The sequence below is a fragment of the Ascaphus truei genome, chromosome 11, assembly GCF_040206685.1.
Source record: "Ascaphus truei isolate aAscTru1 chromosome 11, aAscTru1.hap1, whole genome shotgun sequence".
In the NCBI taxonomy this organism is placed as follows: domain Eukaryota; kingdom Metazoa; phylum Chordata; class Amphibia; order Anura; family Ascaphidae; genus Ascaphus; species Ascaphus truei.
In genome coordinates, this window is record NC_134493.1 from 38,285,790 (window position 1) to 38,312,472 (window position 26,683).

The window sequence follows — 26,683 nt, forward strand, 5'->3', positions numbered from 1 at the left end:
GCCAAGTAAGCAGGGGAAGCGATGTTAAGCTCACCTGCCCATCTCCCACATACAGGACTCCGATCTTGTGTGTGTCATAGGACGGGATCTGATCCAGCAGCTTCACAGATCTGTCAAATGTCTGCAAGGCAAACAGGTTCCCATGAGAGCAGGGAGCACAGACAGGAGGAGGGGGTCTACAAGACATCACCAACTCGTAAAATAAAAAAGTCACATTTACTGGAGTCTAACAAAACATGCCGAGCCTGGGAAGCCTCTGATACAGGCTCAGAGAGTATGCAATGATTGTGTATGTTGCGCTTTCCGTTAGTTATTACATCACCATTTTCCTTTGATTATCTTCCTTTATAATCAAGGAGGTCAGTGATGAGGAAACTATTTTTGGCTTAAAAGCCACCAATTTATTGTGGGGGATCGGGGGTATGAAGTGATCAACTAAAAAACACATTCCAATTCTGCCAGAGAAAAATGTGTTCAGTTACTTTACGTCTATTACACGACACTGGTTTGTATCCCACAAAGGGTAAAAATAAAGAATCTGCATGAAAATGGGCAACAAATCCAAAATCTTTCCATCTGTGTCCCAGACGGACGGATGTCTCAAAACTGTGGCACCTGCGGTGTATGTGTAGCGATGCGTGGCAGTGTTACTAGACGCTGTGTGTGGGTGCTGGTTTGCTGGAGAGGTTTTTCTTACCACACCCGACTCACCTGGTTGTTTGGCACCAGTATTGGCTTGTTAGATTCATCGCCAAAGAAAGGAGAATGGTACAACTGCAAAAATACAAAGCTAAAGAAAAAAAAAAACCCAGTGTGAGAATCCGACGCGTTCTTTACAAGGAGTGGGAACTTTAACTCTTGTTACACGATGGGCCCAGTATCATATTGCAATGGGGGTTAACTCGGTGGTTCTCAACATCTCCCCCAACAGGTGAGGTTTTACGAATATCCCAGCTTCAGCACAGGCGACTGATTGAACCACCTGTGTTGAACCAGGAATATCGTTAAAACCGGGCCTGTTGGAGGGGGTCTTGAGGACTGGAGATGAGAACCACAGAGTTAACTCATTTCATGCCAGAGCCCTTCCTTGCAACATTGGAGACTCCAAAAACGTTGAAAAAGATTGGGCAGTGACAAATTGTGCGAGTCACTAGAACAACAGGCCAAGAGTTGCTCTACCTTGGGTCTATTCCAGGTACTTTCTCAGCGTTTGAGGTTTTGGTCCTACTCTTGAAAGCATCTCTGTCAATCCTCCTGCCTCTCCTCGATGGCTCAGAGTCCGAGATGGTGTGGCCCCTGGGACGGTATCCACTGGGCGACTGTGGAGACTGGTTTGGGGCTCCTGGTTGCAGCCTGGCCCCTGTTTCTAGCTTGCAGGCTCCAGCACTGCTGTCCCCTTCTGGCTTCGTAATCAGGCTGGGGAGAGGTTCTCCTTCCACATTTGTAGCCTGGGGTAGAGGTTTGGGATCTGCTGCTGGCTTCCCGGCTTCTCCAACCCTGGTATCGGACTCCCTGGGCATCTCCTGCAGGGTCTGAAGTTCTGGGGATGAGCTGGACTTGCTCAGGGTTTGGGAGGGTTGGAAAGGGATCTCACGGGTGGACCCTTCTATGGGAATTCCGCCAACCTCCAATGCTTCTGGGTGATGAGGGGCAGGGTCTTCTTGGCTGGAGTTGGAGGGGGACTAGAAAAATGGAGGGGGAAAAAAAAAAGTGGAAAGGAGTCATGCACCTGGATGGTACGCAATTAATTAATTTACTCACAGATTTAGCTCTTGAAAATACATTCAAATCATTTTGGGTCAATAGCAAAACCACTTACTTTGCCATATAGAATTAGGAGGCCTTGGTCAGTGCCGTTCACAGTTGCACTGTAGGTGTTTAACAGCCACACGCACACCAAAGAGGTTTTAAATAGGCGATCAAACATCTCAATATCAGGAAGGATGCACAGGCTTCCCCCATGATAGGTCAGCAACTCACCCTGCTAACCCCATCAGTCCTGTTCTCCACTCTCTCCTCGTGGGTGGTGCCCTCGTTGGCTATAGCCTCAAAATCGTCCAGTTCTTGTGAGCCACCTGGAGAAGTTACTTCTTCCCCGTCTGGCTGGGTCCCTTCCTCAGGAACAACAGAGGATTCTGCAGAGATAGAGGAAGGCAGTGCGCCATGAAGAGAAGTAGCGTGCATCACCAACTCTGCCTAGAGTTAACGTTCTCAGCCAACACATACACACCATTCTAGAAAGAGATAACCTTGGGCAAATATTTTTAGACTTCACTGCTGCCAACAGTAAACTTATCAAGATTTCTCCCACATTTCTAGAAAGCCTATTTGATGGTCCCCTAACTTCTGATGTGTGCTCAGGTAACCTCAGTGAACAGACTGGCTCTCACACTAGACATGCCGTTTTTATCAACATACAACACAGAAGAAGTAGAAGAAGCAGAGGAAGCAGAAGATGAAGAAGAAGCAGGCTCATATCAAGGGCAGGATTTACTTACATTTTCTGGTTGCAACACCAGCACACAAAAGATAACCCTGCCTCATTAAAGGGAATCCCACCAAGAGACACTGTAATTTGACATTATTTATATATCTGGTTTGCTACTGGTACATTTTAGTAAAGAGCCTCCTAAATCTTTCGGCCATTTCATTGGTGGTTTTGAAAATTGTACTAACTACTAGCGTTGGTAAGTAGGAGAGTAGACACAGACTTGGAGTAGCCAACTCCAGTCCTCAAGGGTCACCAACCGGTCAGGTATTCAGAATATCCCTGCTTCAGCACAGGTGGCTCAGTCTTTGACTGAAGGACTGGAGTTGGCCACCTCTGTAGTAGACCATTAAATACCACTGCTTGGGCACAACGACACCTGTGGTTCTTCTTTCGCCTTAACAGCCGTGATGCAGAATTTCCCAGAATATCATAGTTTTGGGTTCAGCGGACACGCTGGCTTTTCCAAGTGTAAACTTTGACAGGAGAGTTTGCCTTGTAATTGGGAATATCCGCATGCAGGCTCCACTGAACGGTAGCAGCTTTAGTGTTCTTTAGCTCTGCGGGAAGCTGAAGTATGTGTTAGGATAATGAAACCAGACACATGCAATACAAGTATCCCCCATGCCATGAACGAGACATAGATACGGTGTCCGTTTTGGATCTGGAACTCACTCCTTGTTAGCAATAAGGCACACAGAAAAAACAGATGAGTTTGGTAAAGGGAAAAGGATACAGGAGAGTTAGATACATGGAATACAGGTCAATGGGTCAAACATGATTCTGCAGGCTTCCTTTGTGCTATATATACCTGCCCAGGAAATGCTCCTAAGCAGCTTTCCTTGACCACTGGACTGGGAGGCGAGAGAGAAAGAAGCCACTGCAAAGGGAGAGGAAGAGCAGATTGCAAGATGCCACCAGCGCCTTATCTGTAGAGGAACTGGAGAAAGCTTTTGAACTTTGGATAGAGCCGTGTGCTCTTGGTCAAATCAAACCGGAGTGTATTAAAAACTTGTGGCAACACTTTGTCGGAGAAAAAACAAAACCCAAAAAGATTAGGGTTCAGGGCTTTGCACTTGAGCCGCCCAATAGATTAAGTCAATCATGAACTGAGACACATCCTAATAATCCCCTCACTGCCTGAAGGGTCCCCAATGTTGTGCAAAGCAGTGTCACCAACCCCATATTCAATTTGGTGCATGGTAACAACCAGCTAACCATTGACATGAATCAGTCGAAGTGTCATTAACAGAGTTACCTCACTTCTGACGAGGTGTGTGTGGGGGGGGGGAGGGGGGGCAAGGGAGGGCAGGGAGGGGTGTGGGGGAGAAGAGAGGGGAGGTGAGAATGTATTGGTAGATCAGCTGCAATACACCATTCTCAGAACTTCCTGCATTTTAAGGCCATAAGCATCTATCATACAACAGCAGGGGTCAATGCCACTGGTTAACCATGGACTCTTCCGGTGAGTATGTCACCTGTGTTTGAGCGTTGGAGGAGGGAGGGTTTGGGCACGGCAGCAGTCAGGGAGGAGGCCGGCATGGAGAGAGATTTGTACAGAGCGGTCTCCCGGTGCTCTTTAAATCGCTCAGCTGCCATCAGTGCATTAGACAGCTCCTGTAGGGGCATGTTGTTAATGTCTGAAGAGAAGGGACTCAGAGGGTTCTCCAAGCTCATCAGCCAGCTGGTATTCCCTGGAGAGGAGGACAAGACACAAAACAATGGCAACAGGTATTGTCACTGCAAATGAAGGATGGTAACACCAGCATCAGGGACCATCGGGCTTGTCCATTATTCTACTACAGCAGGGGTGGGCAACTCCAGTCCTCATGGGCCACCAACAGGTCATCCCTGCTTCAAAGACTGGGCCACCTGTGCTGAAGCAGGGATATCCTGATAACCCAACGGTGGCCGTTGAGGTCTGGAGTTGGCCACCCCTGTACCAGTGACAGGGATACAGGATAGTGGTCACTTCTGATGCAGGGTGACTATTACAGGACAAGGAGGGCCACTGTTTATTTTGTCACACGTAACAATATAGACAGTCAGGAGATTATTCTTTAGACAGATATTTCACTACAGAATACAAAGCCTTATCGAACCTTAACATAGCAACACAGATGCCAATAAAGTCCATGACTGACACCGAAAAGACAAATGGCTCATTAAGCCTGAGCCTTCATAACCAAATACAGTGGATCAGAGTCATAATTAATCTTTCCCCCACTTTACCTGTTGGCCTGCGTACTAGAATCTCTGCCCAGCCTTGTGTCAGCAGTGGTACAAAGTCAGCCAGGGTGGTCTTCTCTTTCTTGACCTGTGCTCTGTGGGAAGCTCTCTCCGTTCTGGTTACCGGGGTCCCACCAGAATGCCCCAAAGGTGATGTCAGGGAGGGGCCCTCCATTGAGCCAGCTCGCAATGCATGTCCTCCTGAAGACAAACAAACATCACCACTGGCAACCCATCCGTATACTGAACTTGGCCATGTCAAGAGAGTTCCAGAAGATTGTGTAGAATATAGAACGCCTGAAAACCGTGGGTTTAACAGCAGCACAACCTTGTATCCCCTTCTCTTGATCTACGTCTCTCCACCTCCCTTATTACTTCCTCTCACTCCGATACTTTTCCTGTGCTGCCCCCCCAACTCTGGAATTCTCCTTCACGCTCAATTAGACTCGCCTACAATAGATATATTTAAAAAGGGTCCTTAAAAGACACTTTAAGCCGACTTAGCCAACACTCTCCTGACTTTCCTTTCATCCTAGAAACACAATTCCTCATCTCCCCACTCCTCTCCTTCCAGACTGGAAGCTACACGGGGCATAAAAGGAGTGATTTTATATGGTCACTGCATCTTAAATTTAGCTTTGACGTCAAGACCAGTGCAAAACTACACAAGTAGAGTGAGCGTTACAAGTAACAATGCACCGCAGTAGGCAGGTTACCAGATAAGAGGGACTTAACTGATGGCAGTCAGACTCCTGTACTAGTGTCCAATAGTAAAAAATCCTAAAGGGGAAAGGAGGGGGATTTTCCTTCCGCAAATTGAGCTCACCAGACATGGAGCGGTATCGGTGACGGGGTGCGCGCACAGCCTGCTTCCCCAACAGAAGGTCTAGTTTGGACGGAACCTCTGGGACCTTTTCTGTTTGTAGTGTTGGGTCCAAGCTTTAGAAGGGGGTAAAAATAAATAAATTATATATTTTTTAAATTACAAATCTCCAAAATAACCCATCACTAGCGAACGTTCTGCACACGTCTGTGCTGCAGTCAGAACAACTCTGTGCCCGAGAAACAGGTCCTTCCATGACAGATGAGGTTAGAACTGAAGGCAAATATGTGGACCCCCTGTGATCCAGTGCTGGTTCAGTCAGAAATGTACAGCGCAGCAGGATTTACTGCATTTGGATTACCCCCCAAAATACATCTCATCCCGCTCTCGAGAATGTGTGCGCACGTACACCGCCGCACAATACCATCCCTGTGTATGTTACATCGGTTTGTAAATGAATGGGCTATACCTGGACTCTGTGCCACCCGGTGGCTCCCCAGTATCCAAGCCCAGAAGAGACCGTGTCCCTGTCCCTACGCTAGTTGTCACAGTCACCAGCTTGTTCCCAACTAGCCAGGTCTTCGTTCTCCCCCCCGCCAGTAGGAACTCTCCAACGGGCGACCTGCAAGCAAGGAACAGACATCAGTCCCTGCACAGGGAGGAACAAGGCTGAGCGACTACAAGAGACAATGAACTTGTGGTACAATAACTGTTATATGGGTTAAAAGGCCTGTTTCTCAGACTTTGCAGCCTGAAGTCAATCTATAAAAGGGGAGTATATGTTCATTCATTAAAAAAGGCACCATAAGCTGCAACGAGCCTACACTTTTCCAAGACCAGACTGTCGGTCTGTGCTGTATTCAAAGAGATCGTCGCCATCTTGCAGATAAAGTAAACCCTAGTGGGCCGTTTCTTTCAAAACACGAGGGCCAATAGGAAGCCGCACTGGATGACGAAGAGCGGCCATTACATTAGCTGGGGTAAATGAGCCGGAGTGGCTGCCAGCACCCTCTACGCGAGGTATCTCAGAAGCAGGGGGTACCCGGAGCTGAAATTTATGGGGTTTCAGCTCCGGAGACCTCCTGCTTCAATCCTATGTAAAAAAACACAAAAATAAATAAAACAGTCGTGACTCACCTCTTGGGCACTGCCGTGAAGTTGGAGAAGACGTATCTGGCCATCATGTCTAGACAGGTCTCAGTCAGCTCCAGGTGGAGATTTTTCAAGCTGTCGTCAGCCTGGGCCATGGAGCTCTCATCTGCGGAGCCCAAGCTGGAGCTGGTGATGGACGTTTGCATCCGGCTGTGCAAGACAGGGAGGGACGAGGGTTTGTTAGGAGGTGGTGATGCTCTAGACGTGGACTGATGGTGCAGGACTTGTTCACCCCTGTGATTTTAAGGCTCCAGTGTGATTTTAAAATGTTAATGGCTAGGGAAACCTGGAACATACTGCAGAACAATGCTGGAGGGCTTTTAATCAGCAGAGGGTCAGAAATAGGGGTGTTCAGAACCATGGAGGATGTTAGAGACCTAAACCATGACCCATAGTGTTTCAAGGCCAACAATGCATTGTTCTGCGATGTGATGTGCATCAGGCATCACAAATCATTACGGAAAGAATATCCACATTTTCACACCTTTCCAAATCAATTAAAAATAGGAAAGATAAATTATGAACAAAAAGGGGATTATAGGAGGTTTTCCCTGTTTGGAATTGCTTCAGGCAGAATTCAAGTCATGCTCCTCAGTCCCATCACAAGCAGATCATGCAAATCATTGTCTACAAACCGATAAGAAAAGATTACAGTCTGACCCTCACAACGTTACATGTGTAACAATTACTAATCTGCTCTCCTCTTGGATACTTTTGATAAGGATGCATGCCGTGCTGTACTTAAAAACACAAACAGGAGAGAGACGTGGTTGAAATTTAGAAGCTGGCCCTTGCCTGTGGGACAGAATCAGACTGCAACCTTTTCTGAAAATTTGTGTTTTAATCTACAAAACAAAATATATTATGTAATTGTTTTGGAGTCTTTTCAATATGTGCACTGGCGTGCACTGTGTGGGTTAGAGAACCCAAGTTGGGTGGTATGGCTATAAAGGTTATGGGATGGGCACTACATCTCCCATGCAAGGATCCCAGACATGCATCCCATTCACCCATCCCCCTTGGTGCAGAGGACAGCATGTATATTGGCCCATCCAGACATCGCCACTACCTGTACGCGGCGCGTTCTGACACACTGATGCTGCGAGATCGGAAGGCTTCGGAAAGGTCTCTCATCTCCTTAACTGGGGAGGAGTCACTGAAGCCCGGCTTTGTGTTTTTGGATAGCTTCAAGCTACCCGTTCAAAAGGAGATGGGGGTGGGGGGTGGGGAGGGGTCGGAGATACCCCACAGCCCAAGAAGGCAGTTGTGACCAACACCCAAACCATATTCCCAAGGGGGTAAATAATCACCCCACCCACACGCACAGGACGACCAGTAAAAAGACGTAGAGTGGGTTCACCCGGAGGCCGTGGAAGTCAGGTTTTTTTTGGGGGGGGGGACATCATAGAGAAGAGAAACAGAAAACAAAAACAGAACAAAAAATAAATGCCACAAATGAGATGAAAGCTAAAATTATGAGCAAAAACAAAAAAGACAAAGCAGACACGGACTTCATAACGTTGCACCAACTGTGTAATGTGGATGGTCTCAAAAGATCTCAGAGATGGAGTCAATTGACCTCTATTTCAGAAGCATAAATTCCACGGTTTCTAATATGGACAGCAATTTTTTTTTTTACATTTCTGAAATGTCTCTATCCAGGGAGAAAGCTACTAACATTTTATACATTTTTGAAATAATCTACAGTTCACAGATGACACAGAGTTTATTTTGAAGTCAGTGGAAATTTGCAAGAAATTTAAGAAAAATAAATAAATACAAAAACAAAATGATATATATTACAAAATATAAAAAGACCGGACATTTACCAACACTATGCTAGGCTTAATATGACACCGGTTACACGTTTAGTTACTTGGCTGTTGGACCTTCTAACAACAAAAAGGAATTAGCAACAGATTTCCCCCCCGTTCACCTGTGGTTGTTACCCAATGCGAGCAGAGGACACAAACAATGAAGGAGTTTCAAGCCAATCCCAACATTAATATAATGGAGGAAAAACACTATTGTTTTATGCGCCTGGTTTATTTTATTGGCTCATTGGGCCTTCCGGTTGCAAAGTATTAAAAACATAGTAAACTAAACACACACAGAAAAAAAGTAGCAAAATATATTGTTTATATATCTCAGTTCACAAATCACTGTTACCACCAGTTTTTATTATGGAAGGAAAAACACATGTAATCCGAGGCAAACTTCTTAATGGATAATCAATATTTCTAATAAAATCCTAGGTTGCTTCCCATTTGCTGCGTCAGTTAACATTTAAATGTCAACAATATTGCTCAGGACAGTTGGCTCCCTTCACCCGATGCTGGTATTTATAAAAACACAAAAGAAACTGAAATATTCTGCTACTGGAGGAGAATCCTAGTGGCAAATGTATTGGAGAACCCAATAACCTTATTTTATGCATTGGTCACGTCCCCCTACTGCCATTTTCTGCAGGCATTAGAATTAAATTGTAAATGCCAAGGCCCCTTCTCAACAATTAACAAGAGGGTTTGATGAAAACAAACGGGAAATAATCCCCACTTGGCCTCAGTCTGACAATGTTACTGTGATGCTTACAGCCTGTCTGAAACTACAACCAGCAACTAACAGGCTGGGACACCTCAGGTGGAACTGCTAACCAGGACATGCGGCCTTATTTTAGGCGGTGGGGGAAAATAGACAAGCAAAACAGGCTACCTTTTGGGCCTCTCGTTCAGGCTGGTGCTGCGAGCTCTGAAGCTCCCTTTCTCGGGCGTATCATCAAAGCTCAGGAGAACATTGGAACGCAAACCCTGCCATGTGAAGCAGAACATCAGTAAGGAGAGCTTAAGTAGTGGGGAACACTTACGTTTACAGACGCGAGTGAGAATTACCTTTGTTATGTACGGTACAAAGTCTTTCCGCAGGGGAAGTCTGCATCTGATGAACCACATGGATATGACGTGGTGTGCCAGGCACACAATGTACTGATTAAATCTACAAGGAACAGGGACACTTACTGAATAAGGACAATTGCACACTCCGAGCCTACCCGTTTGGGCTACTTTATTCGATTGCAATCTTATTGTCAACATTTAGGATTCCCTTGCATTTGGCCCAACCGTTTTGAAATCTTTATACTTAATTCTCCTTTACCATCTCTGCCGGGTGGCAGGGAGTGCACCGGCTTAGTAGAAGGACTTACTTGGATGGGTTGGTGTATGGCAGGGAGATGGCAAACACACTGGCATACTGCTCTGCTGCAAAGTTCCCGTACAGGTGAGGGAGCCGAACCAGGGCTGAAAATAAAAAAGGTCACAGGTCAGCACATCCAGAACACTGGCAACAACCCAGTCCAAACTGGACCAGGAGAAACCAATGTAAGACACACATGAAACACAGTCTCACAGCTGCAAGAAGTGTCCAGTCCCGTACGAATCCTGAGTGTGTTGCATGTGTATATCCACACAATTGGTCTGCACTGCTCTTTTTTTGGCTTTGTTTTTTTCCCCTTCCCATTGCCTGAACCAGGGCGCCCAGCTCTGGCAGCCAAGAGATCTGGGAATGTCGTGACTTAATGGCCATATCTGAAGTTTCTTTTGTCTCACACCAAGTACAAAACTACAAATATCTCAGGAACCCAGGAGGATAGCAGATCAGCTCGGGGCGACCCGCTGGTTCAGGAACAGAAAAGAAAGCGGGGACTGCAGGTTTAAAGTCAGCAAACAATTACCATGGTGTCAACATTTAAAATCATTGCCATGGGGTTTCGTGGCTGCAGGGCTTAGGGCAAAAGAAATGGAACAAAAGAAAAATAATGCTTTGCTCTCAACGGGATTTCTTGCTGGGGCTAGATTTGTCTCCACTTGTTGGCACAGTTTTGTCAACTCAAGGACATGTATACAGTACATTTATATTTGCTTGTTGTTAAGCGCCTGTAGCTGAACTGTATGTATTGTGATTTAACACACTTATCCACGTAGTTTTGAGTTCTCCAGCTTAGATACATTTTTATGGCACAGTTTTGTAGCAGGAAAACTTTGCTACGTGTATCTATGTACAAACTGAGATTCTGCAGAGAAAATACTACAGCAAAACCCGATTGGTGAGCGGCTGTATCGGCACAAACCGTTCCGCGGCAAAATAACTCACTTGATAGAAATTCCAACATGGGGATGGCCATGCTCACAGTGGCAGAGATGTGAGTCAGCTTGACAATCAGCACTGGCAGAGACTTTATCAGGATGTCGGGCATCTCTATGATGCACATGGAGAGGGCGACCACACACTGCTTGGCACAGCGAGAGATCAGACCAGTTTCCAAGCACCGGACCATGTCCCGCTGAGAACAACATTCAAAACACTTATTGCTCACGGGTTACCTTAGCACAAAAACCTACTGCTCTCCATACCGCTAAAAACATTCCAATGTCAAAGCACCTGTCATCAGCTTCCATCTTGGTATCTCCATTGGAATAGTCCCAACTGAACACTATCTTTGTGAAAGGATTTCTGTAGCTCCCACCACCTGCTGGGACACTATAGCAGGGGTGCGCAAACTTTTCCCCCTGCGTCCCCCTCCTTAACTCGTCTTTGGCGTCAAAGACCCCGCGTTGCCATGGCGATGCGTCACCATAGACAAGGTAAGTGTAGTTGCAGAGGCCTCACACGATCCCCCGGCATTTAATTGAAATGCCTTGGGGAAGAGCGCGGAATCTCTGCAACCGCTGTGCTCCCCCTGGAAAATCTTGCGCACCCCCCAGTTTGCGCACCCCGGCTCTATAGAATCTTTATGTGCCCAAGCAGCTATTTAGGCCATTACTGGCCCAAAAACAGTTGAACGGGAACTAACCCCCAAATATAAATATGAGAAAATTTTATCTCCTGCACCAACTTTTGGATTGCTATGGGAACACGGTCACGTGCCAAGAGGCATCATTTTTAGAGGTTTAGAAACCACTGCTCCATTCCAGATCCTAACCGCTCATGGTTATCCCAACACACAAAGGTACCTGTTTGGTGACCTCTAAGTAATTGTGGTATGAAGTTAATGCAGTCAGTACAGGAACCACCGCCAGTTGCAGATCAGTGCGAGAAAAGCCATCTGCTGTATTGTACAGACGCTCACTTGCTTTCCTATCCATGAGCTGAGAAAGAAGACAGCACTGAAATTACCAAGACGGTCTTTTTGCTGGAAGTGACTCATTTTAAATAGTCTAGCACAGGGGTGGCCAACTCCAGTCCTGAAGAGCCACCAACAGGTTGGGTTTTAAGGATCTCCCTGCTTCAGTACAGATGGCTCAGTCAGAATGACAGCCACATGTGCTGAAGCAGGGATATCCTTAAAACCCAACCTGTTGGTAGCCCTTGAGGACTGGAGTTGGCCACCTCTGGTCAAACCCATCTCCACTTTCCTCCCTACGTATTCCCTTAGTGGTGGCACCACTTTTTATCATTCGCTTTCCGCCTGAGCAGCTCTATCCGTGAAGAGAAGTCGGCAGAGAATGTTGGTACTTACCATGGTGCAGAGAGACACAGACAGCTGATCAATGTTGCAAGGAGACGACAGAATGAGAACTTTGTAGCGGAGAGACTCTGGTAGTTTATTGAGAACCAGCTTCAGCACCTTCCAGTCAGCCTCCTGAAGGGAGAGGCTGCAGTCAGGCAATGAGAGGCAATGGGTTGCCGCAGAGCTGCAGATGCACCGCTCAGAGGGGGATCCACTTGTACGTAGCCAAAGGCAAAGGCAAAAAAAGCAGCCCTGGCTGTGTGTGTCTCGGAAGACGTACCTGCTTAAGGCACTGCAGGAGGTTCCCAAAGGCCAGAGAGTATGGCAGATAGCCCATGCGTTGACCACTGCTCTGCGACGGGAGGTTGGGGCTACCAGCAGGTGGGGACAAAGTGCCAGCAGGCTTCCTATCCGAGGGCCTTTTCTCAGGCTCACTCCTGGGGGGGGGGGGGGGGGGGGAGTTTGGGGGAAGGAGGAGAAGAAGAGGATCAAGTCTCTTATAAACACTGGCATTACCAGTGAGTATATGTATGCATGTATGTACACACACACACACACACACACACACACTTTGTGATCATCAGCAATCTCAGTGAAATTTGCCAAGGTCTGTAAGAGAGACCCTTGGGGGAGGCTGGCCTGTAAGAGAGACCCTTGGTTGGGGGAGGCTGGCCTGTAAGAGAGACCCTTTGGGAGGCTGGAAACCTGTGTTCTGTTATACTACCTGTATTATCCACTAATTCCAGTTTTCAGTGTAAAAGCAGTATATAGGAGTTTGATTACCATTGATGTACTCCCAAATTTAGTGGTCCAATGCATCATCACTGGTTACATACTTAGCGGTAACCAAACTCCGGATGTGCCTTATTACCCTCACAACCAGCGGTGACACTTTAGAAGCTTTTATATTGTAACCCCTGTGAAAGAACATCAGCTGTTCAGGATTGTATAACATAAAAGACACATACACGGAGTCGCACAGGCAGTAAGGACTGAACCGGACGGCGCCCTCTTTGTTGGGGAGTCCTATACGTCGCAGGGAGTCCGCTCGAAGGAGCAGGAGGAAGTCAAACACCTTTATTAGGAAACAAAACAGTGACAGACATTCCAGCAAAGAGAGATCATGCTCATAAACACCCCGAGAAGGAAATAATACTTATGTTAGACATCCGTTGTTTTCACATGAATAGTCTAAAATATCAAATGTATACTTATTCACCAGAATAAAAGGGTGTATGTTCTGTGGCGTCCATTAATAGCGCCGACGTGAGACGAGTATTGCCATTGTTCATATTATAACAGGTTGTGTAAGCAGCTCTCCCTATACTGGGGAGATTTACCTGAAGCCGGATGCTGCAGGCGATAGGAGAGCTATACAAGTATTTGTAGTGGAGCTGGATATGGTTAATCAGCATCTCGTACACACGCATGGCGTGGGTGGCAGGCAGACAGTACACTTTGGTCTGCAGAGGAAGGAGATACACAAGAGAGATGAATGAGCAAGTCCCGCAAAGAGAAGCCAGCAACACACTGCCCTCCTCCCCATCAGCAAAAGGCCAGCAATATTGAGGGCACGCTCCCCCCTCTCCCCCCACGTTACTCACCTGCAGGATAACCACCAACCCCAGGACTGCAGTTTTCACATCTTCCAGAGCGGAAGCATCGCGCTCCCCGGAATCAGCAGGTGTAGACAAAGGACGGGTAACCACCTGTAAAAAAAATTAGAGGATTAAGGAGCACTACAGCTAACTTCACAGTGGGGTCAACTTGAATCCACACCATTGTGACATTCTGACCCAGCCCTTGAACGCAAGGTTTTGTGGATGATGGCTACTCCGCACAATCTTCCACAATCAGAACGGGATATGTATGGGACATGGATCACTAAATGTCATTGTTTCATGTAGCCGGAGAAGGGGATTTCTCCCCAACACGACCCTCATGTGCTGGTCTGCTGCCCAGTCCACAAGCGCTCATTAAACCCTCACCTTCTCTATTATATCCATCAAGCTGTTAAAGTGACACGAGTGGCAGCATTCGGCCAGGTCTACAAGGAGCTGGGTGGCCAGTTTCCGGACCTGGTGGTCTTTATCCTCCGGGATATGGGCCAGCTGACAGGTAACTACTTTTTCAATGAGTTCCTCCTGAAACAAGATTCTGAGGGTTGGACAGGTCTTTCCTTCTTGGAACAAAGGGCAATAATAATATTATTATTATTTATTATTATTAAGCATTCATTTAATGTTAAATGCAGTGTAACAGTACATCACGCAAGTCTCAGGAACAGAACCGCATGTCCAAGTTTCCTGGACGCACAAGAAGTTCTGCTCAGCGTTCCTAAAGAAACCACCCATGTTAAAAAAAGGGCTTGCAAAAAAATATGTTTAATATTATTTCCAGGGTGAGAAAAAAGGCCTTATTCACAAAAAAGGGCGGTGGATTTGTGGAACAGTCTCCAAACAGAGGCCAATACCAGTAATGGAATTCAAAATATGCCTGGGAGAAACTCAAGGGGAAAGAAAGCAACGGGTCTGAGGTTGTAAAACCAGTCGGGAATTGGGCAGACTTGGTGGGTTTCTATCTGCCGGCAAACTCTGGTTATTTGGCAATGTTGAATACTTTCTAATTAGTTAAACATTAGCGAGCATTTCAGTGCCGATTTATGTCGTGCAAAAGCTCAAAATCCCAGAACAGAATATTATGCATAACACTATTTATGGGACATTTTTGGCATTAAAAGAGCAGAAAATCATAATGTGAAATAGAAGATACTCTGTGACCAATAGTCACAATATTCTCTTTTGCTTTCATCATATAAATGACCTTACAGAGAGAATAGATGTATTTAAAAAAAACAAACTAGCAAACCTCATAAAACTGCCGATTGATGCTGAGAGTGAAGGACAAAACATCCAAAACCTTAATGCGGACAACGCTCCGAGACTCGTTCCTAAATTAAAAAAAGAGACACAATAACAGAACTGCGATGAAACTAGTCAGGGTAAATGTGTTTAGAGCAGAGGTTCCCAACTCCAGTCCTCAAGGAGCACCAATATGGCGGACTCTAAGGATATCCCCGCTTGAGCACAGCTGGTTCAGTGCAAATGATTGGGCTTCCTGTGCTAGATAGGATGGCCTTAACACCTGCACGTTTAGTGAGCCTTGAGGACTGGAGTTGAAAACCTCTGGTTTAGAGCAGGTGTGCTCAATCCCCCCCCAACAGGCCAGGTTTCCAGGATATCCCAGCTTCAGCACAGGTGTCTCCAAAGGCTCAGTCAAGCCACCTGTGCTGAAGCAAGGACTGAGCCACCTGTGCTGAAGCAAGGACTGAGCCACCTGTGCTGAAGCGGGGATATTCTCAAAACCTGCATGGTTCGTGATCCTCGAGGACTGGAGTTAGAAACCTCTGGGTTTGAGAAAACCATTTTAAAGGTAAATCCACGCCATGTCTTTTAGAAATTACCATTCTTCATATCTTTGTTATTTTAAGTATATTTTAGTACATTCACTTTGACGGATCCTTTGAGACGCACTAGTAATTACTGCGCTAATAAGGGCAGTAAGATGGCATTAAATGTATGTGTTTTTCAGACACCCAGTGTGGAAGTCTGTGTGGTAAATGGGATCTTAGATTTTCACCCCTTTTAATCGCCCTTGGTCTTTTACCATCAAGAAAACAGAGTTTAATTGTCCCACACATAGGTTAGTAACTCCGGTGCACACCCCACTCTCGTTGAATGAACAGATCTAACATGAACAGCAGAGAATGGTTAAAATATGTCACTTCAGCCAAGAAACCCGAGCAAAACGCCCCCCGTTCTTGCCTGAAAAATCGGTCCATGAGTTTCTGCAGATCCATGACCCAGCCTTCCTTCCCAGGGTGAATGGACTGAGCTCTGTACGTTATCAGATTGACAACAGACGCTTCCTATCAAGAGAAGAAATGAATGATGTAAACAGGGAAATGAACACGAGAGGGGGGGAGGGGGGACATTGTGAGTTGGGACAGGACACTTTGTGACATTACAGTGCTGTCCTATGATTAGCGTAGTTGGTAAAATATGGATAAGGCCACATGACAAGTTGTTCAAAGGTCGGAGGAAATGTGTATGTGGTCTCACTTCAGAGACCAGCGTCTTCCCCCAGAGAGCTGCTCTTCCATGGCAGTGGGAATATTATGGGGGGTACTTACGGGTCTCTCCTCAGAGCATTTCTCCACCATTTCAAAAAAACGCTCGTCGGATCCATGGAAATCCTTCTGGTCATAAAGCTCCTCCACGGAGGTCATGAGGTCATGCACTATGACCTTCAACTCCTGACTACTCAACAACTGGAAGAACAGAGTTATGGAGATGTTCACAGATGAAAACGCACGGGCAAATGTGCCCAATAAAAACAGATGTAACTCTTGCCAAGTGAGGGGCCGACGGTGGCCACTACATATTAATATGTCACTGAACGCTATTAATTCAGAGGATATATTTTAAGGACTGAAAACCAAGGGAGGGGGAGGAGAGGGGGGGAAGGGAGGCTCCCGCATCAGCTAAAGTAGAAAAGGTAATGAATTAATAGTGAGTATCATATACAGGTGCAAAAGGGGACAAGGGATAATAGAAACAAACAAACAAAAGATTCCCCCTTGAATGCACTCGGATAGATCAATATGTAATAATAGAATATATTAAAATCCTTTTAATCAATGATAAAATAGTTGTTGTATAGAGGGGTGTGGTACAAAAATGCAGGGCCACCCCCTAATGACATACCAAACAGTCTTCCTACAAAATTGCGAGGGTCCCCTATCCCTTTCCCCTTCCCCAAACATTGTATTACAAAATTAAATACGGACGGTAGCTGAAAGGATCACTGCATCCAATCCCATTGGCTAAAATGCCATGGTATACATTGTGAAATTCCTGCAGAACAAAGTGCTATCCCATGGTGAGGATGCACTAATGTCTAAAAAATCACCAGTCTCTAATGAAATAAGGCTGCTGATGCTAAATCTGGAGGAAATAAATACCCTGGCAATAAAGTGCAGTACCAAATCAGGCTGACTATATTAATTAGCCTGTCAAACCTATTGTGATGATGCAGATCCAAGAAAACAGCGTGAATATCACACTACAAACACAGTCAAATTAGTATATATGATTAACATGCTGAAATGGAAAAACACCTAGCAAATATATATATATATATATATATAGTACTGTAAAGGGCTAGCACAAAATGTGCATATGTAATGCCCTGAGGCACGGTTCACCGACCGTATCAAGTTATAGCCTCGTGAACTGAAAACGATATAAAAAAAACATTAGCTTTTATATTTAAAGCAATGCATGAGATAATCACATGTATCAAGGGAATAGCTAGAGTCCTCCATATAACAAAACCACTGAGTATGAGTCTCATAGAAAGTATATATGCTGATTAGTCAGAGTCAGACTCATGGTACAGCAGTTAAAGTCAAAACACTACCGCATCACACACATATATACACAGGGTCTCAATATGTAGCAACCACATAGTGTAAAACTTGCAAACATAGAGACACAAAACACAGAACCCCAGCAAGCTCTTTTTGGAAACCCCTGAGCCGCCACAAAATATATATATGTATATGTGTCAAAATGGAGTGCTATTGAGCGTGGCATATGTATAGAACAGACGCGAAACGTGCGTCAGGTGATCACACGGCGTGACGTCACCCTACAGGACGGTCTCCACTGACATGCGCTCCAGCGACTCCAGCTATACCACGGCTGTTCCGCTATTGCAGTCTCCTGTTCCCCCCCACTCCTTTTGGGCAGCATATTGCAGCTACTGATACATTTTAAATCAAGCTAAGTGTATCGTTTCTATAGCCTTTTGTGCAGACATCATGCTATTTTGCCCTGAGGGGGGATATTTACGATATTAAGTGTCTCTATGTTTGCAAGTTTTACACTATGTGGTTGCTACATATTGAGACCCTGTGTATATATGTGTGTGATGCGGTAGTGTTTTGACTTTAACTGCTGTACCATGAGTCTGACTCTGACTAATCAGCATATATACTTTCTATGAGACTCATACTCAGTGGTTTTGTTATATGGAGGACACTAGCTATTCCCTTGATATATGTGATTATCTCATGCATTGCTTTAAATATAAAAGCTAATGTTTTTTATATAGTTTTCTGTTCACGAGGCTATAACTTGATACGGTCGGTGAACCGTGCCTCAGGGCATTACATATGCACATTTTGTGCTAGCCCTTTACAGTACTATATATATATATATATTTGCTAGGTGTTTTTCCATTTCAGCATGTTAACCATATATACTAATTTGACTGTGTTTGTAGTGTGATATTCACGCTGTTTTCTTGGATCTGCATCATCACAATAGGTTTGACAGGCTAATTAATATAGTCAGCCTGATTTGGTACTGCACTTTATTGCTAGGGTATTTATTTCCTCCAGATTTAGCATCAGCAGCCTTATTTCATTAAAGACGGGTGATTTTTTTTAGACATTAGTGCATCCTCACCATGGGATAGCACTTTGTTCTGCAGGAATTTCACAATGTATACCATGGCATTTTAGCCAATGGGATTGGATGCAGTGATCCTTTCAGCTACCGTCCGTATTTAATTTTGTAGGAAGACTGTTTGGTATGTCCTTAGGGGGTGGCCCTGGATTTTTGTACCACACCCCTCTATACAACAACTATTTTATCATTGCTTAAAAGGATTTTAATATATTCTATTATTACATATTGATCTATCCGAGTGCATTCAAGGGGGAATCTTTTGTTTGTTTGTTTATATATATTTTAAGGCTTTTTTCCCCATGCCTATAGAAACAGATAGCAGATAAGGACTGCAAGGTCAAACAAGTCCCTGCAGGTATTTGGAAACTGTCAGTATCTTATGCTGCTTCCTGCCACAAGGAATCGTAAAGAGGACTAAAGGTTTGAGCTGCTATAACACTGAAGGCCCCATGAAGTTGGGTTAGATGGGTTCGGATTACCCACTGATGTCAAAAGAAGCTACACTGTGCCAACCACTTTGCCGAAAGTGAAGGGTTTAGGTTAAGAGATAACACACTACTAACCACTCCCAATCAGACTGCAGTGCTGGACTTATTCATTGAATAAAACATGTCCGGTTGCAGAAAAAATGTGAGATGACCCCCAGGATTGTGGGACTCCCCTGACTGCTACATTACCGGGAGCTGCAGGAATAACTGATCGATGATATCCAAAAGCACATCCCACGTGACAGCCTGCAGATCCCTTCCGTACTTCTTGATGAGTCGTGTGATGGATAGGACAATTTCAAAGGACACAACTGCATTCGGGCAAGTCATGGCCTGAAGAGGAAAATAATGGGTCAGTCGCACATTATTCAATAACCCCTCGAATGACCTGTTGCGCTCAAGGGTTTCATAGCAGAGAGCAATCGATGATATGGATCTTCTTATTGCAAAACCTGGTCCACTTACAAAAGAAAGTACACAAACACACACACAGAAGAGTTAAAGGCCCTGCTAACGCTGGGTGTTTTTCACTTCTGTAACAGGTGCAGTTTAATTTATATAAAGTCGAACTACACGTTCAAGTTGAAGGGGTTTCCCTACTTGTTGCACAGAGCTAGGACGCATTTAGAACAGCGGTCATTATTTCAGGGTACCGTTTGCTTTCGTGTCTCTTTTTTTAAGCAGAATGCAGTGAAGTTAAATAGAAGTGCATCATGGTCAGAATTGCATAATATGGGAGCATATTTTTTTTTAGGGATGTAGGTTGGGTTCCTGAATAAGAGGCTTTCATCAGATGTACCTTGAGGAAGGAGGGGAGCACAGATGTGGGGGAGTTCTTGAGAGAGAACAGTCTGTGCGCTCCCCATAAAGCCATCCCCACAAAGAACACGGCTCCTCTCAGCAAGGCGGCATCCTCCATGTAGACTCTGGCAGGGACATTGACGAGTTAGAGGGAAGTAACAGTGTAGATGAGCTATCAGTGGGCCATGCCATGCACAATAAAAAAAATACACAAGCAACAGGAAAAGCCACAAAAGGCCATGTGATATCTCAAGGTAATATGTCCAGATGGAAACTCTTCCCTCGATTGCAACTCCTTGAAGAATAATCCCTTACGTGCAAGTCACAGAATCCGCAATATGCAGAATCATATTTAATATTAAGAACGTGCTATAAAAAGAAGACCTCAACCCATTGATAACAGAAGCTGCACATACCAGGACAGGCGACTTAATGGAACAGTTCCCTCTACCTCACCCTCAAGGTTTTTTTTTACCTGGGTGGGAACCAGAGCCAGAGCCAAATACCGCTATTCTCCGCTACAGGGACCTCAGTGTTCCCAGAACCCATACCTGGAAAGGAGCCACCAGTACCGTCTACTCCCGGAGAAGTAAAATGTACATCTATCACCTTATGCCGACCACTAGGAAGCCGCAACATTAGCAGTCATGGCTTCCGATTAGCCTGTGACAAGGGTGATTTAAATATGTGGAAATACAAGCGGCACCTTTGACGGTATGTATGGGAACCAGAGCTACAGGGACCTCACGATCATTTCAGCTCTGGGGAGCCCATTCCCACCCATGTGTGTGTAAAAAAAAGGGAGGTGGGGCAGGGGCAGCAGAGGATTTAATGATATTAATATTCTACGACAGGGGTGACCAACTCCAGTCCTCAAGGGCCACCAACAGGTCTTCAGGGTATTCCTGCTTCAGCACAGGTGGCCAAGTCTTCGACTGCACAATCTGTGCTGATACAGGGATATCCCGAAAACCTGACCTGTTGGTGGCCCTTGAGGAATGGAGTTGGCCACCCTTGATCTAGGACATGAGTCACGAGAAGATAAAGTTCAGATCACGCAGAGATGGCACTGTCATCTTCCACTTCAGAGGCCAGCATCTAAAACTACCAGGCTTTTCATTCTGGTGCAGTATCCTGGCTATGGGTGCAATCACTGCAGATTCATACCTATCCTCCATGATCCGGCACATGGTATAAATAGCGCTGTGGCCAAGGTGGGTCCCCAGGAGGTTTCGCATCAGCTGAAGAGACAAACATAACTCCTGCTTTTTATTCCAGGTAACAAGGTCACAGAACAAAAGCAATACAAATGATCATAGGACAAAAATAACATCCCTGTAGTCATTGTTGTATTTTCCACCAGCGATTGATCATACAATAAAGTCATCTTTACTTTAGCTTGTAAAAGGCGACATAAAAAGCTCAGTCGCCAACATTAACGCTTTCCTTCTTGGTTCCAGAGATGGGTTATTTTTCTAGACAATTAAACAAGTCTCCCACCCGTACATCAGTCTTATGCTAGAACTTTAATTCTCTACCAAGTCTAGTGAGATCCTCCTTCGCTTTCATTCTACAGAAGAGAACTCGATATATTTTATTGTCCGCTTTATATCATGTCCATCAGCAGATCCCAGATAGGTCAGAGGGGCCTCCGACGTTACTATGCATTGCACTTTAGGCTGTGCAATGGCTCACACCCATGTCAAAGGATCACCCACTAGCATACTCCAGCATTGCAGTTACCTTGGCATGGTACAAAAAAGGGATTAACAAGGGAACGAGATGCCTCACCTTCCAGCAGGGCTCACAGAGCTCCTTCACGTTGATGGTTCGGCACAGGGTGATAATAAATGTGGGAATACTCTCTGATGGGAGACAGTTGTAGCAGACCACGGCGTCCAAAACCTTTAAGGAGACCTACAGAAAAAGGGGAATCCAAGCAGCAGCAAACCTAAGCATCGGAGAAATGGCGACCCAGCAAAATAACAGAGGGACATTTAACAAAAAATAATTATAATGTATTCAATGTTTGCTCCAAAACTACCTACAGTTTGAATCGGCTTTACTTGGATTTGTTCCGCTAACCCCATTCCAGGACATGTCCTCACTGTTTTCTTGGAAGTTAACCTTTTACAAAAAGTCTAAATCCTGAAATATTTTGCCATAACGCTTAGAATCTTATCAGAAAAAAATATATATAAGACGCCTGACTGTCTGTTCTCACTGCTGTGCCAGAGGTTCACACCGCTAATAAAACATGATCGCCTCAATAAAAGCAGGCTTAAAATAAATAAATCATTCCTCACCTCGATGTCATAGGAGAGTGTGGTACGGTTACAGAGGAGGCAAATCATTCTGCACAGGAGAGAAAACAGACATTTATCGCGGTCAAATCAAAAGCATAATGGAAAGTACAATATGTGGGGGTGGAAAAGGCTACAATGCAGAGAATATTGAAGTTCTTACTGCACCATCGCAGCAATGTACTGTTCCAGGTAACAGCTGTTAAACTTCACCAGATTCACCAGCACAAGCAAGAATTCAGGAGTTAAACCAATTTCCATCCACTGGAGGACAAACTCCGCTAGAAAGAATGGAAGAGGAGTATGAGAGATATTTAGCGATGGCAGAAGAGATGCATTAAAAGGCTGCTCATACAGTAGATATTACAGAGACATTGGCAGCAGATACATATCCGGCTCACAGTCAACACATTAACCATACCCGCTATAAAGCCCTATGGGCTGCGATACCATTTTTGCCTTGGCTTGTTCCTCAGACATCAATAGACTATTGTAAAACCAAATGTCATTTTCCATGATTCTTTGATTGTGCACCCAATATATTACAACATGCAAGCTAGAACAGCCAGGGGAACACGCATCACCATGACAGAGTTATGAAGAGCTTGTGTTATTTATTGGGTGAATGAAGCAGCCTTAACCTTAACTGGCAATACAAAAACTATTGCACCTACCCAGTTCCTCTTCAAGGTATGTCGTCTCTCGTCCATTGTCAGTGAGAGCTTTGAACACTTCCAGTCTCTCACTGAGGTCTTCATTAGAGGGGTAATTCTTTATGACTCGGAAGAAATGCGCACGAAGGAACCCTAGTCTTTCACCCTATTAAAACACATGGGCATACCAAAGGCAGTTAAAAATCAAAGCCATTTGCTATAGGACTTTCGGAAAAGTTGCCGTGTGTGTGTGTCACATAAAATGTTTGGTCCTCTATCAAAAACATCTGACATTGACTCCCCAGACTAAAACTTACATCTAACAGGTGAAACTTGCTCAGCATGGCGCTTGCTATAGATGTTAAATGATGGAATGGTTTTCCATTGCACTGCCTTTAAACACGAACATCTTTAGAACTGTGGTGCAAACTGGTAATTATTACTATTTTATCAGCTTCTTTGTCAACATCACACATTCAGAGCTCAGCTCTGTTCTCACAGGAGGAGAAAACCCTGATTATAAATTATCGTATCAGATTATGTTAATTGAGCTTGAAAAACATCCTGAAAAGATAATGGGATAGAGATAGATATATTTGGACTATGGGAACATGTAATAATCACGTCATGCATCAGTCAATTACCTGTCCAAGAACTAGGGATCTGAGTAGCTGGAGAACAGCATGTCTTGCTTCCGCAGGCTGCTCAGGCTGCAAAAGGTCAGCTACCACTTTCCAGATGGCCTCTACCGCGTGCTGCAGGGACAATGATAAAAAGGATACTAGCACTTTACCTGTTTATTTGGGAGAGACTGTTGGCAAAGTGATGAAAGGACTCATGTCATGTTTCACTTGTACAGCATGTTCGAGTTCTTTCAACGCAGACATACGTACCAAATCGCCAGCCAAGACCTCATGTGCACCCTGTAATTTGTCTCGCTTAAAAGAAAGGACTACTGTACTAACCATTAAACTTTATTTTTTTAATCTTGAGTGGCCAGTAAAAACAAAAAACAAACAAACAAAAAAACAAACATACATACAGTATTTGGGCGGACTTCAGAAATGTAGGTGAATCAGAGAACGTATTGATCAAGTCCCTATTTTGAACGTGCTACAGTCTGATTCAGATTTTAAGAGCTTACACATTATATACAAAGATGGAAATGCAGTTAAACATTGCTGCACTGCAATGGGTGGAATTCTGGCTACATAACACTCCTCCACCCCCCCTATTATATTAGAGTATGTAGGTTTTGAAGTATGTCCTGGGCACAGTTGTGATAATAATACATTGGTAAATTAATGGACAGTGTTACACATTTAAAGACAGTTCATGAACAGTTAAAGATAATATATGTTATGGGCGTATTTAACAGTTGGACAAGAATAAAATGGTATAATCATCGTTTTTATTCCCCGGAAGGACGCAGCTTTTACACACTTACCTCTTCAAACTTTTTGGTTTTTGCCAGCTCACAGACCTGACTTATTGCCCGAATGCGATTGTACAGTCCACACTCCGAGCTCAGTTCCTGTGTGTGAAAGATAACACAGGACCCTCAATAACTTGGTACCTACAGGAGCATTGCATATGCAAACAAATGAAGTTATCAGAATACAATAAAGAGACATTAGCTCAGGGGTGGGCAACTCCAGTCCTCAAGGGCTACCAACACGTCAGGTTTCCAGGATATCCCTGCTTCAGCACAGGTGGCTTAGTCAAAAACTGAGCCACTAATTGAGCCACCTGTGTTTAAGCAGGGCCTGAATGAGCCATCTGTGCTGAAGCAGGGTATCCTGAAAACCCAACCTTTCTGGTGTCCCTTGAGGACTGAGGTTTCCCATCCCTGTTTTAGCCGATACAGCGCTCCAGTATATTCTGTAATTAAAAAATAGTCAGCAAGAAGTTCTCGCTTATTACTGAGACACTGCACCAATTCTCAGACAGGGAGATGACAAACTACTGAACTAAAGTGCATTTTCAGTAACATGTGGTCCAAATCAAACCAGGCAGTTCTAGGAAAGGGGTATGCCCTGTCCACTATGTATAGATCATTTGGACAATGGAATGGAACTTGGCATCAAAGGCAGCGGTGGGATTCTACCGGTTCGCGCAAACCTGTTACTAAAATGTCACAAGTTCGCCGAACCAGTGCTTAATTCTCTCACCTGTCCGCGCGGTGCCTATCAGCACCCTTTCCCTGCATACCTTCTCAATGTGGCCACGCGGCACGTGGCGCCACATTGCCAACGGAAACGCCACGTGACGTAACCGCATGACGTGACGCTCTGTTGCTAAGGCGATGGGACGCCATCTGCACAGGTGAGGGGGAGAGGTGAGGGGGAGAGGCTGATGGTGATTTTTCACTATGAAAGGGGGATAAAGGTGAGAGAGAACCGGTTGCTAAAAATGGTGAATCCCACCACTGATCAAAAAGGTACCAAATATTAACACCTTCACAGCCAGTGGATCCTGCAACACATTGCATGGACAGCCCCTTTACAACACTTTATGAATAAAATACAACGTACCTTGAGTATTTCTGCTGTAATGATGTATTCTGTTTGCTTCCCCTCCGTCTGACGAGCATTACCACGCGAAGGGCCCAGTCCCAGGAGCATTTTGAATTTCTCCTTGAAGCCGGCATCTTTACCAGGCTGCTTTGACATGACTACGTTAAAGGACCCTGAAGGGATGTCAGATAACAAGGTGTTTACATGGGCTGTCACGGCTCTCATGCAAAAATAAAGAAACAGAGGACTTCTGATAGGACTTACTTACAAAGCCAAACTATATCATAGTTACAAGATCTAGTTACTATACAGCAAAAAAAAGATACAATTGAGAGCAACATTAAAAATGAACAATGATGTACATTGTATGAATAAAAAGCAGTGCTACTGCACAGCTACATTAGATATACAGCGTATGTGTGAATCACACACACACACACAAAGTTATGGTGGGTGAAAAGGCGACAAAAAACCTCAACCGTATTGCATATAGCAAATAAAAAGATCACTTGTGAGCACATTCACATGTCTTAAGGCAGGTGTGCAACCCTGCCTTCTATTATCACCCAGCATACAGTGCTACCACTTTAGCAGCGAATGTGCTCACAAGTGATCTTTTTATTTGCTATGACGGTAACAGCCGCCGTTACTTAGCACGGACTTGGCGTCAGTTACCCTGGCCAAAGTGAGTCTCTCTGGGGCTGGGGGTGTCCAGGGGTCTCTCTGGGGCCGGCGGTGAAAGACGGCGTAGCTTCACCTGCCAACTCGTGCAGACCAATCACAGGCCGCCTTTCCCTCCGTCACCCTGTGGCTGTGAGTTGTAAGCAATCATAAGATGTGTGTTTCTGGCACAAACACGCCGCCTCCCTTAATAGCCACGCCCCCCCCCCCCCCCCGCTCCTGCTCTAAGAGATTTGCTGGACATTAGAAATTCCATAATTTGGGTGGTGAGTAACATTGGAAGCTCAAAATAGTTGCATTGACCTACAAATCCGCAGCAGAATGTCCAGTGAAAGTTTCGTTGTGCTACTTGGTGCCGTTTGAGAGATTTCGATGCTTCTGACATACAAACGGAATCCAACTTAAAACTATAGTATAGATATGGTGGAGGTTTCTTGTCGCCTTTTTCATCCACTATAACTTAAAATGTCTATGGTAAATCCTACAGCCTTGAAAATTGTAAAGCCGGTA

General features: G+C 44.9%; 1 protein-coding gene across 6 annotated transcripts in view; it reads right to left on the reverse strand.

The window, feature by feature from the left end:
• TSC2 (TSC complex subunit 2) overlaps positions 1-26,683 on the reverse strand; it is a 36,452-nt gene that overhangs the window by 6,274 nt on the left and 3,495 nt on the right. For 3 of the 6 annotated variants that reach the window (XM_075565725.1, XM_075565724.1, XM_075565722.1), the window contains 35 exons: positions 25,511-25,665; positions 24,424-24,510; positions 23,621-23,731; positions 22,998-23,142; positions 22,487-22,604; positions 22,327-22,375; positions 21,812-21,937; positions 21,188-21,261; positions 20,019-20,145; positions 19,409-19,552; positions 16,388-16,525; positions 16,020-16,123; positions 15,064-15,145; positions 14,184-14,339; positions 13,800-13,904; positions 13,536-13,658; positions 13,164-13,270; positions 12,476-12,632; positions 12,205-12,327; positions 11,699-11,833; positions 10,839-11,028; positions 9,892-9,985; positions 9,581-9,683; positions 9,405-9,499; positions 7,762-7,884; positions 6,678-6,842; positions 6,010-6,162; positions 5,544-5,656; positions 4,721-4,918; positions 3,967-4,182; positions 3,300-3,368; positions 1,981-2,135; positions 1,180-1,682; positions 712-790; positions 35-121 (listed from right to left, as the gene is read on the reverse strand). In XM_075565725.1, the coding sequence (XP_075421840.1) occupies positions 35-121; positions 712-790; positions 1,180-1,682; positions 1,981-2,135; positions 3,300-3,368; positions 3,967-4,182; positions 4,721-4,918; positions 5,544-5,656; positions 6,010-6,162; positions 6,678-6,842; positions 7,762-7,884; positions 9,405-9,499; positions 9,581-9,683; positions 9,892-9,985; positions 10,839-11,028; positions 11,699-11,833; positions 12,205-12,327; positions 12,476-12,632; positions 13,164-13,270; positions 13,536-13,658; positions 13,800-13,904; positions 14,184-14,339; positions 15,064-15,145; positions 16,020-16,123; positions 16,388-16,525; positions 19,409-19,552; positions 20,019-20,145; positions 21,188-21,261; positions 21,812-21,937; positions 22,327-22,375; positions 22,487-22,604; positions 22,998-23,142; positions 23,621-23,731; positions 24,424-24,510; positions 25,511-25,648 (4,692 nt within the window). In that variant the 5' untranslated portion in view covers positions 25,649-25,665. Of the gene's footprint in view, positions 1-34; positions 122-711; positions 791-1,179; positions 1,683-1,980; positions 2,136-3,299; positions 3,369-3,966; positions 4,183-4,720; positions 4,919-5,543; positions 5,657-6,009; positions 6,163-6,677; positions 6,843-7,761; positions 7,885-9,404; positions 9,500-9,580; positions 9,684-9,891; positions 9,986-10,838; positions 11,029-11,698; positions 11,834-12,204; positions 12,328-12,475; positions 12,633-13,163; positions 13,271-13,535; positions 13,659-13,799; positions 13,905-14,183; positions 14,340-15,063; positions 15,146-16,019; positions 16,124-16,387; positions 16,526-19,408; positions 19,553-20,018; positions 20,146-21,187; positions 21,262-21,811; positions 21,938-22,326; positions 22,376-22,486; positions 22,605-22,997; positions 23,143-23,620; positions 23,732-24,423; positions 24,511-25,510; positions 25,685-26,683 lie in introns of those variants that run through there. The other 3 variants (XM_075565726.1, XM_075565723.1, XM_075565727.1) reach the window with 3 other exon arrangements.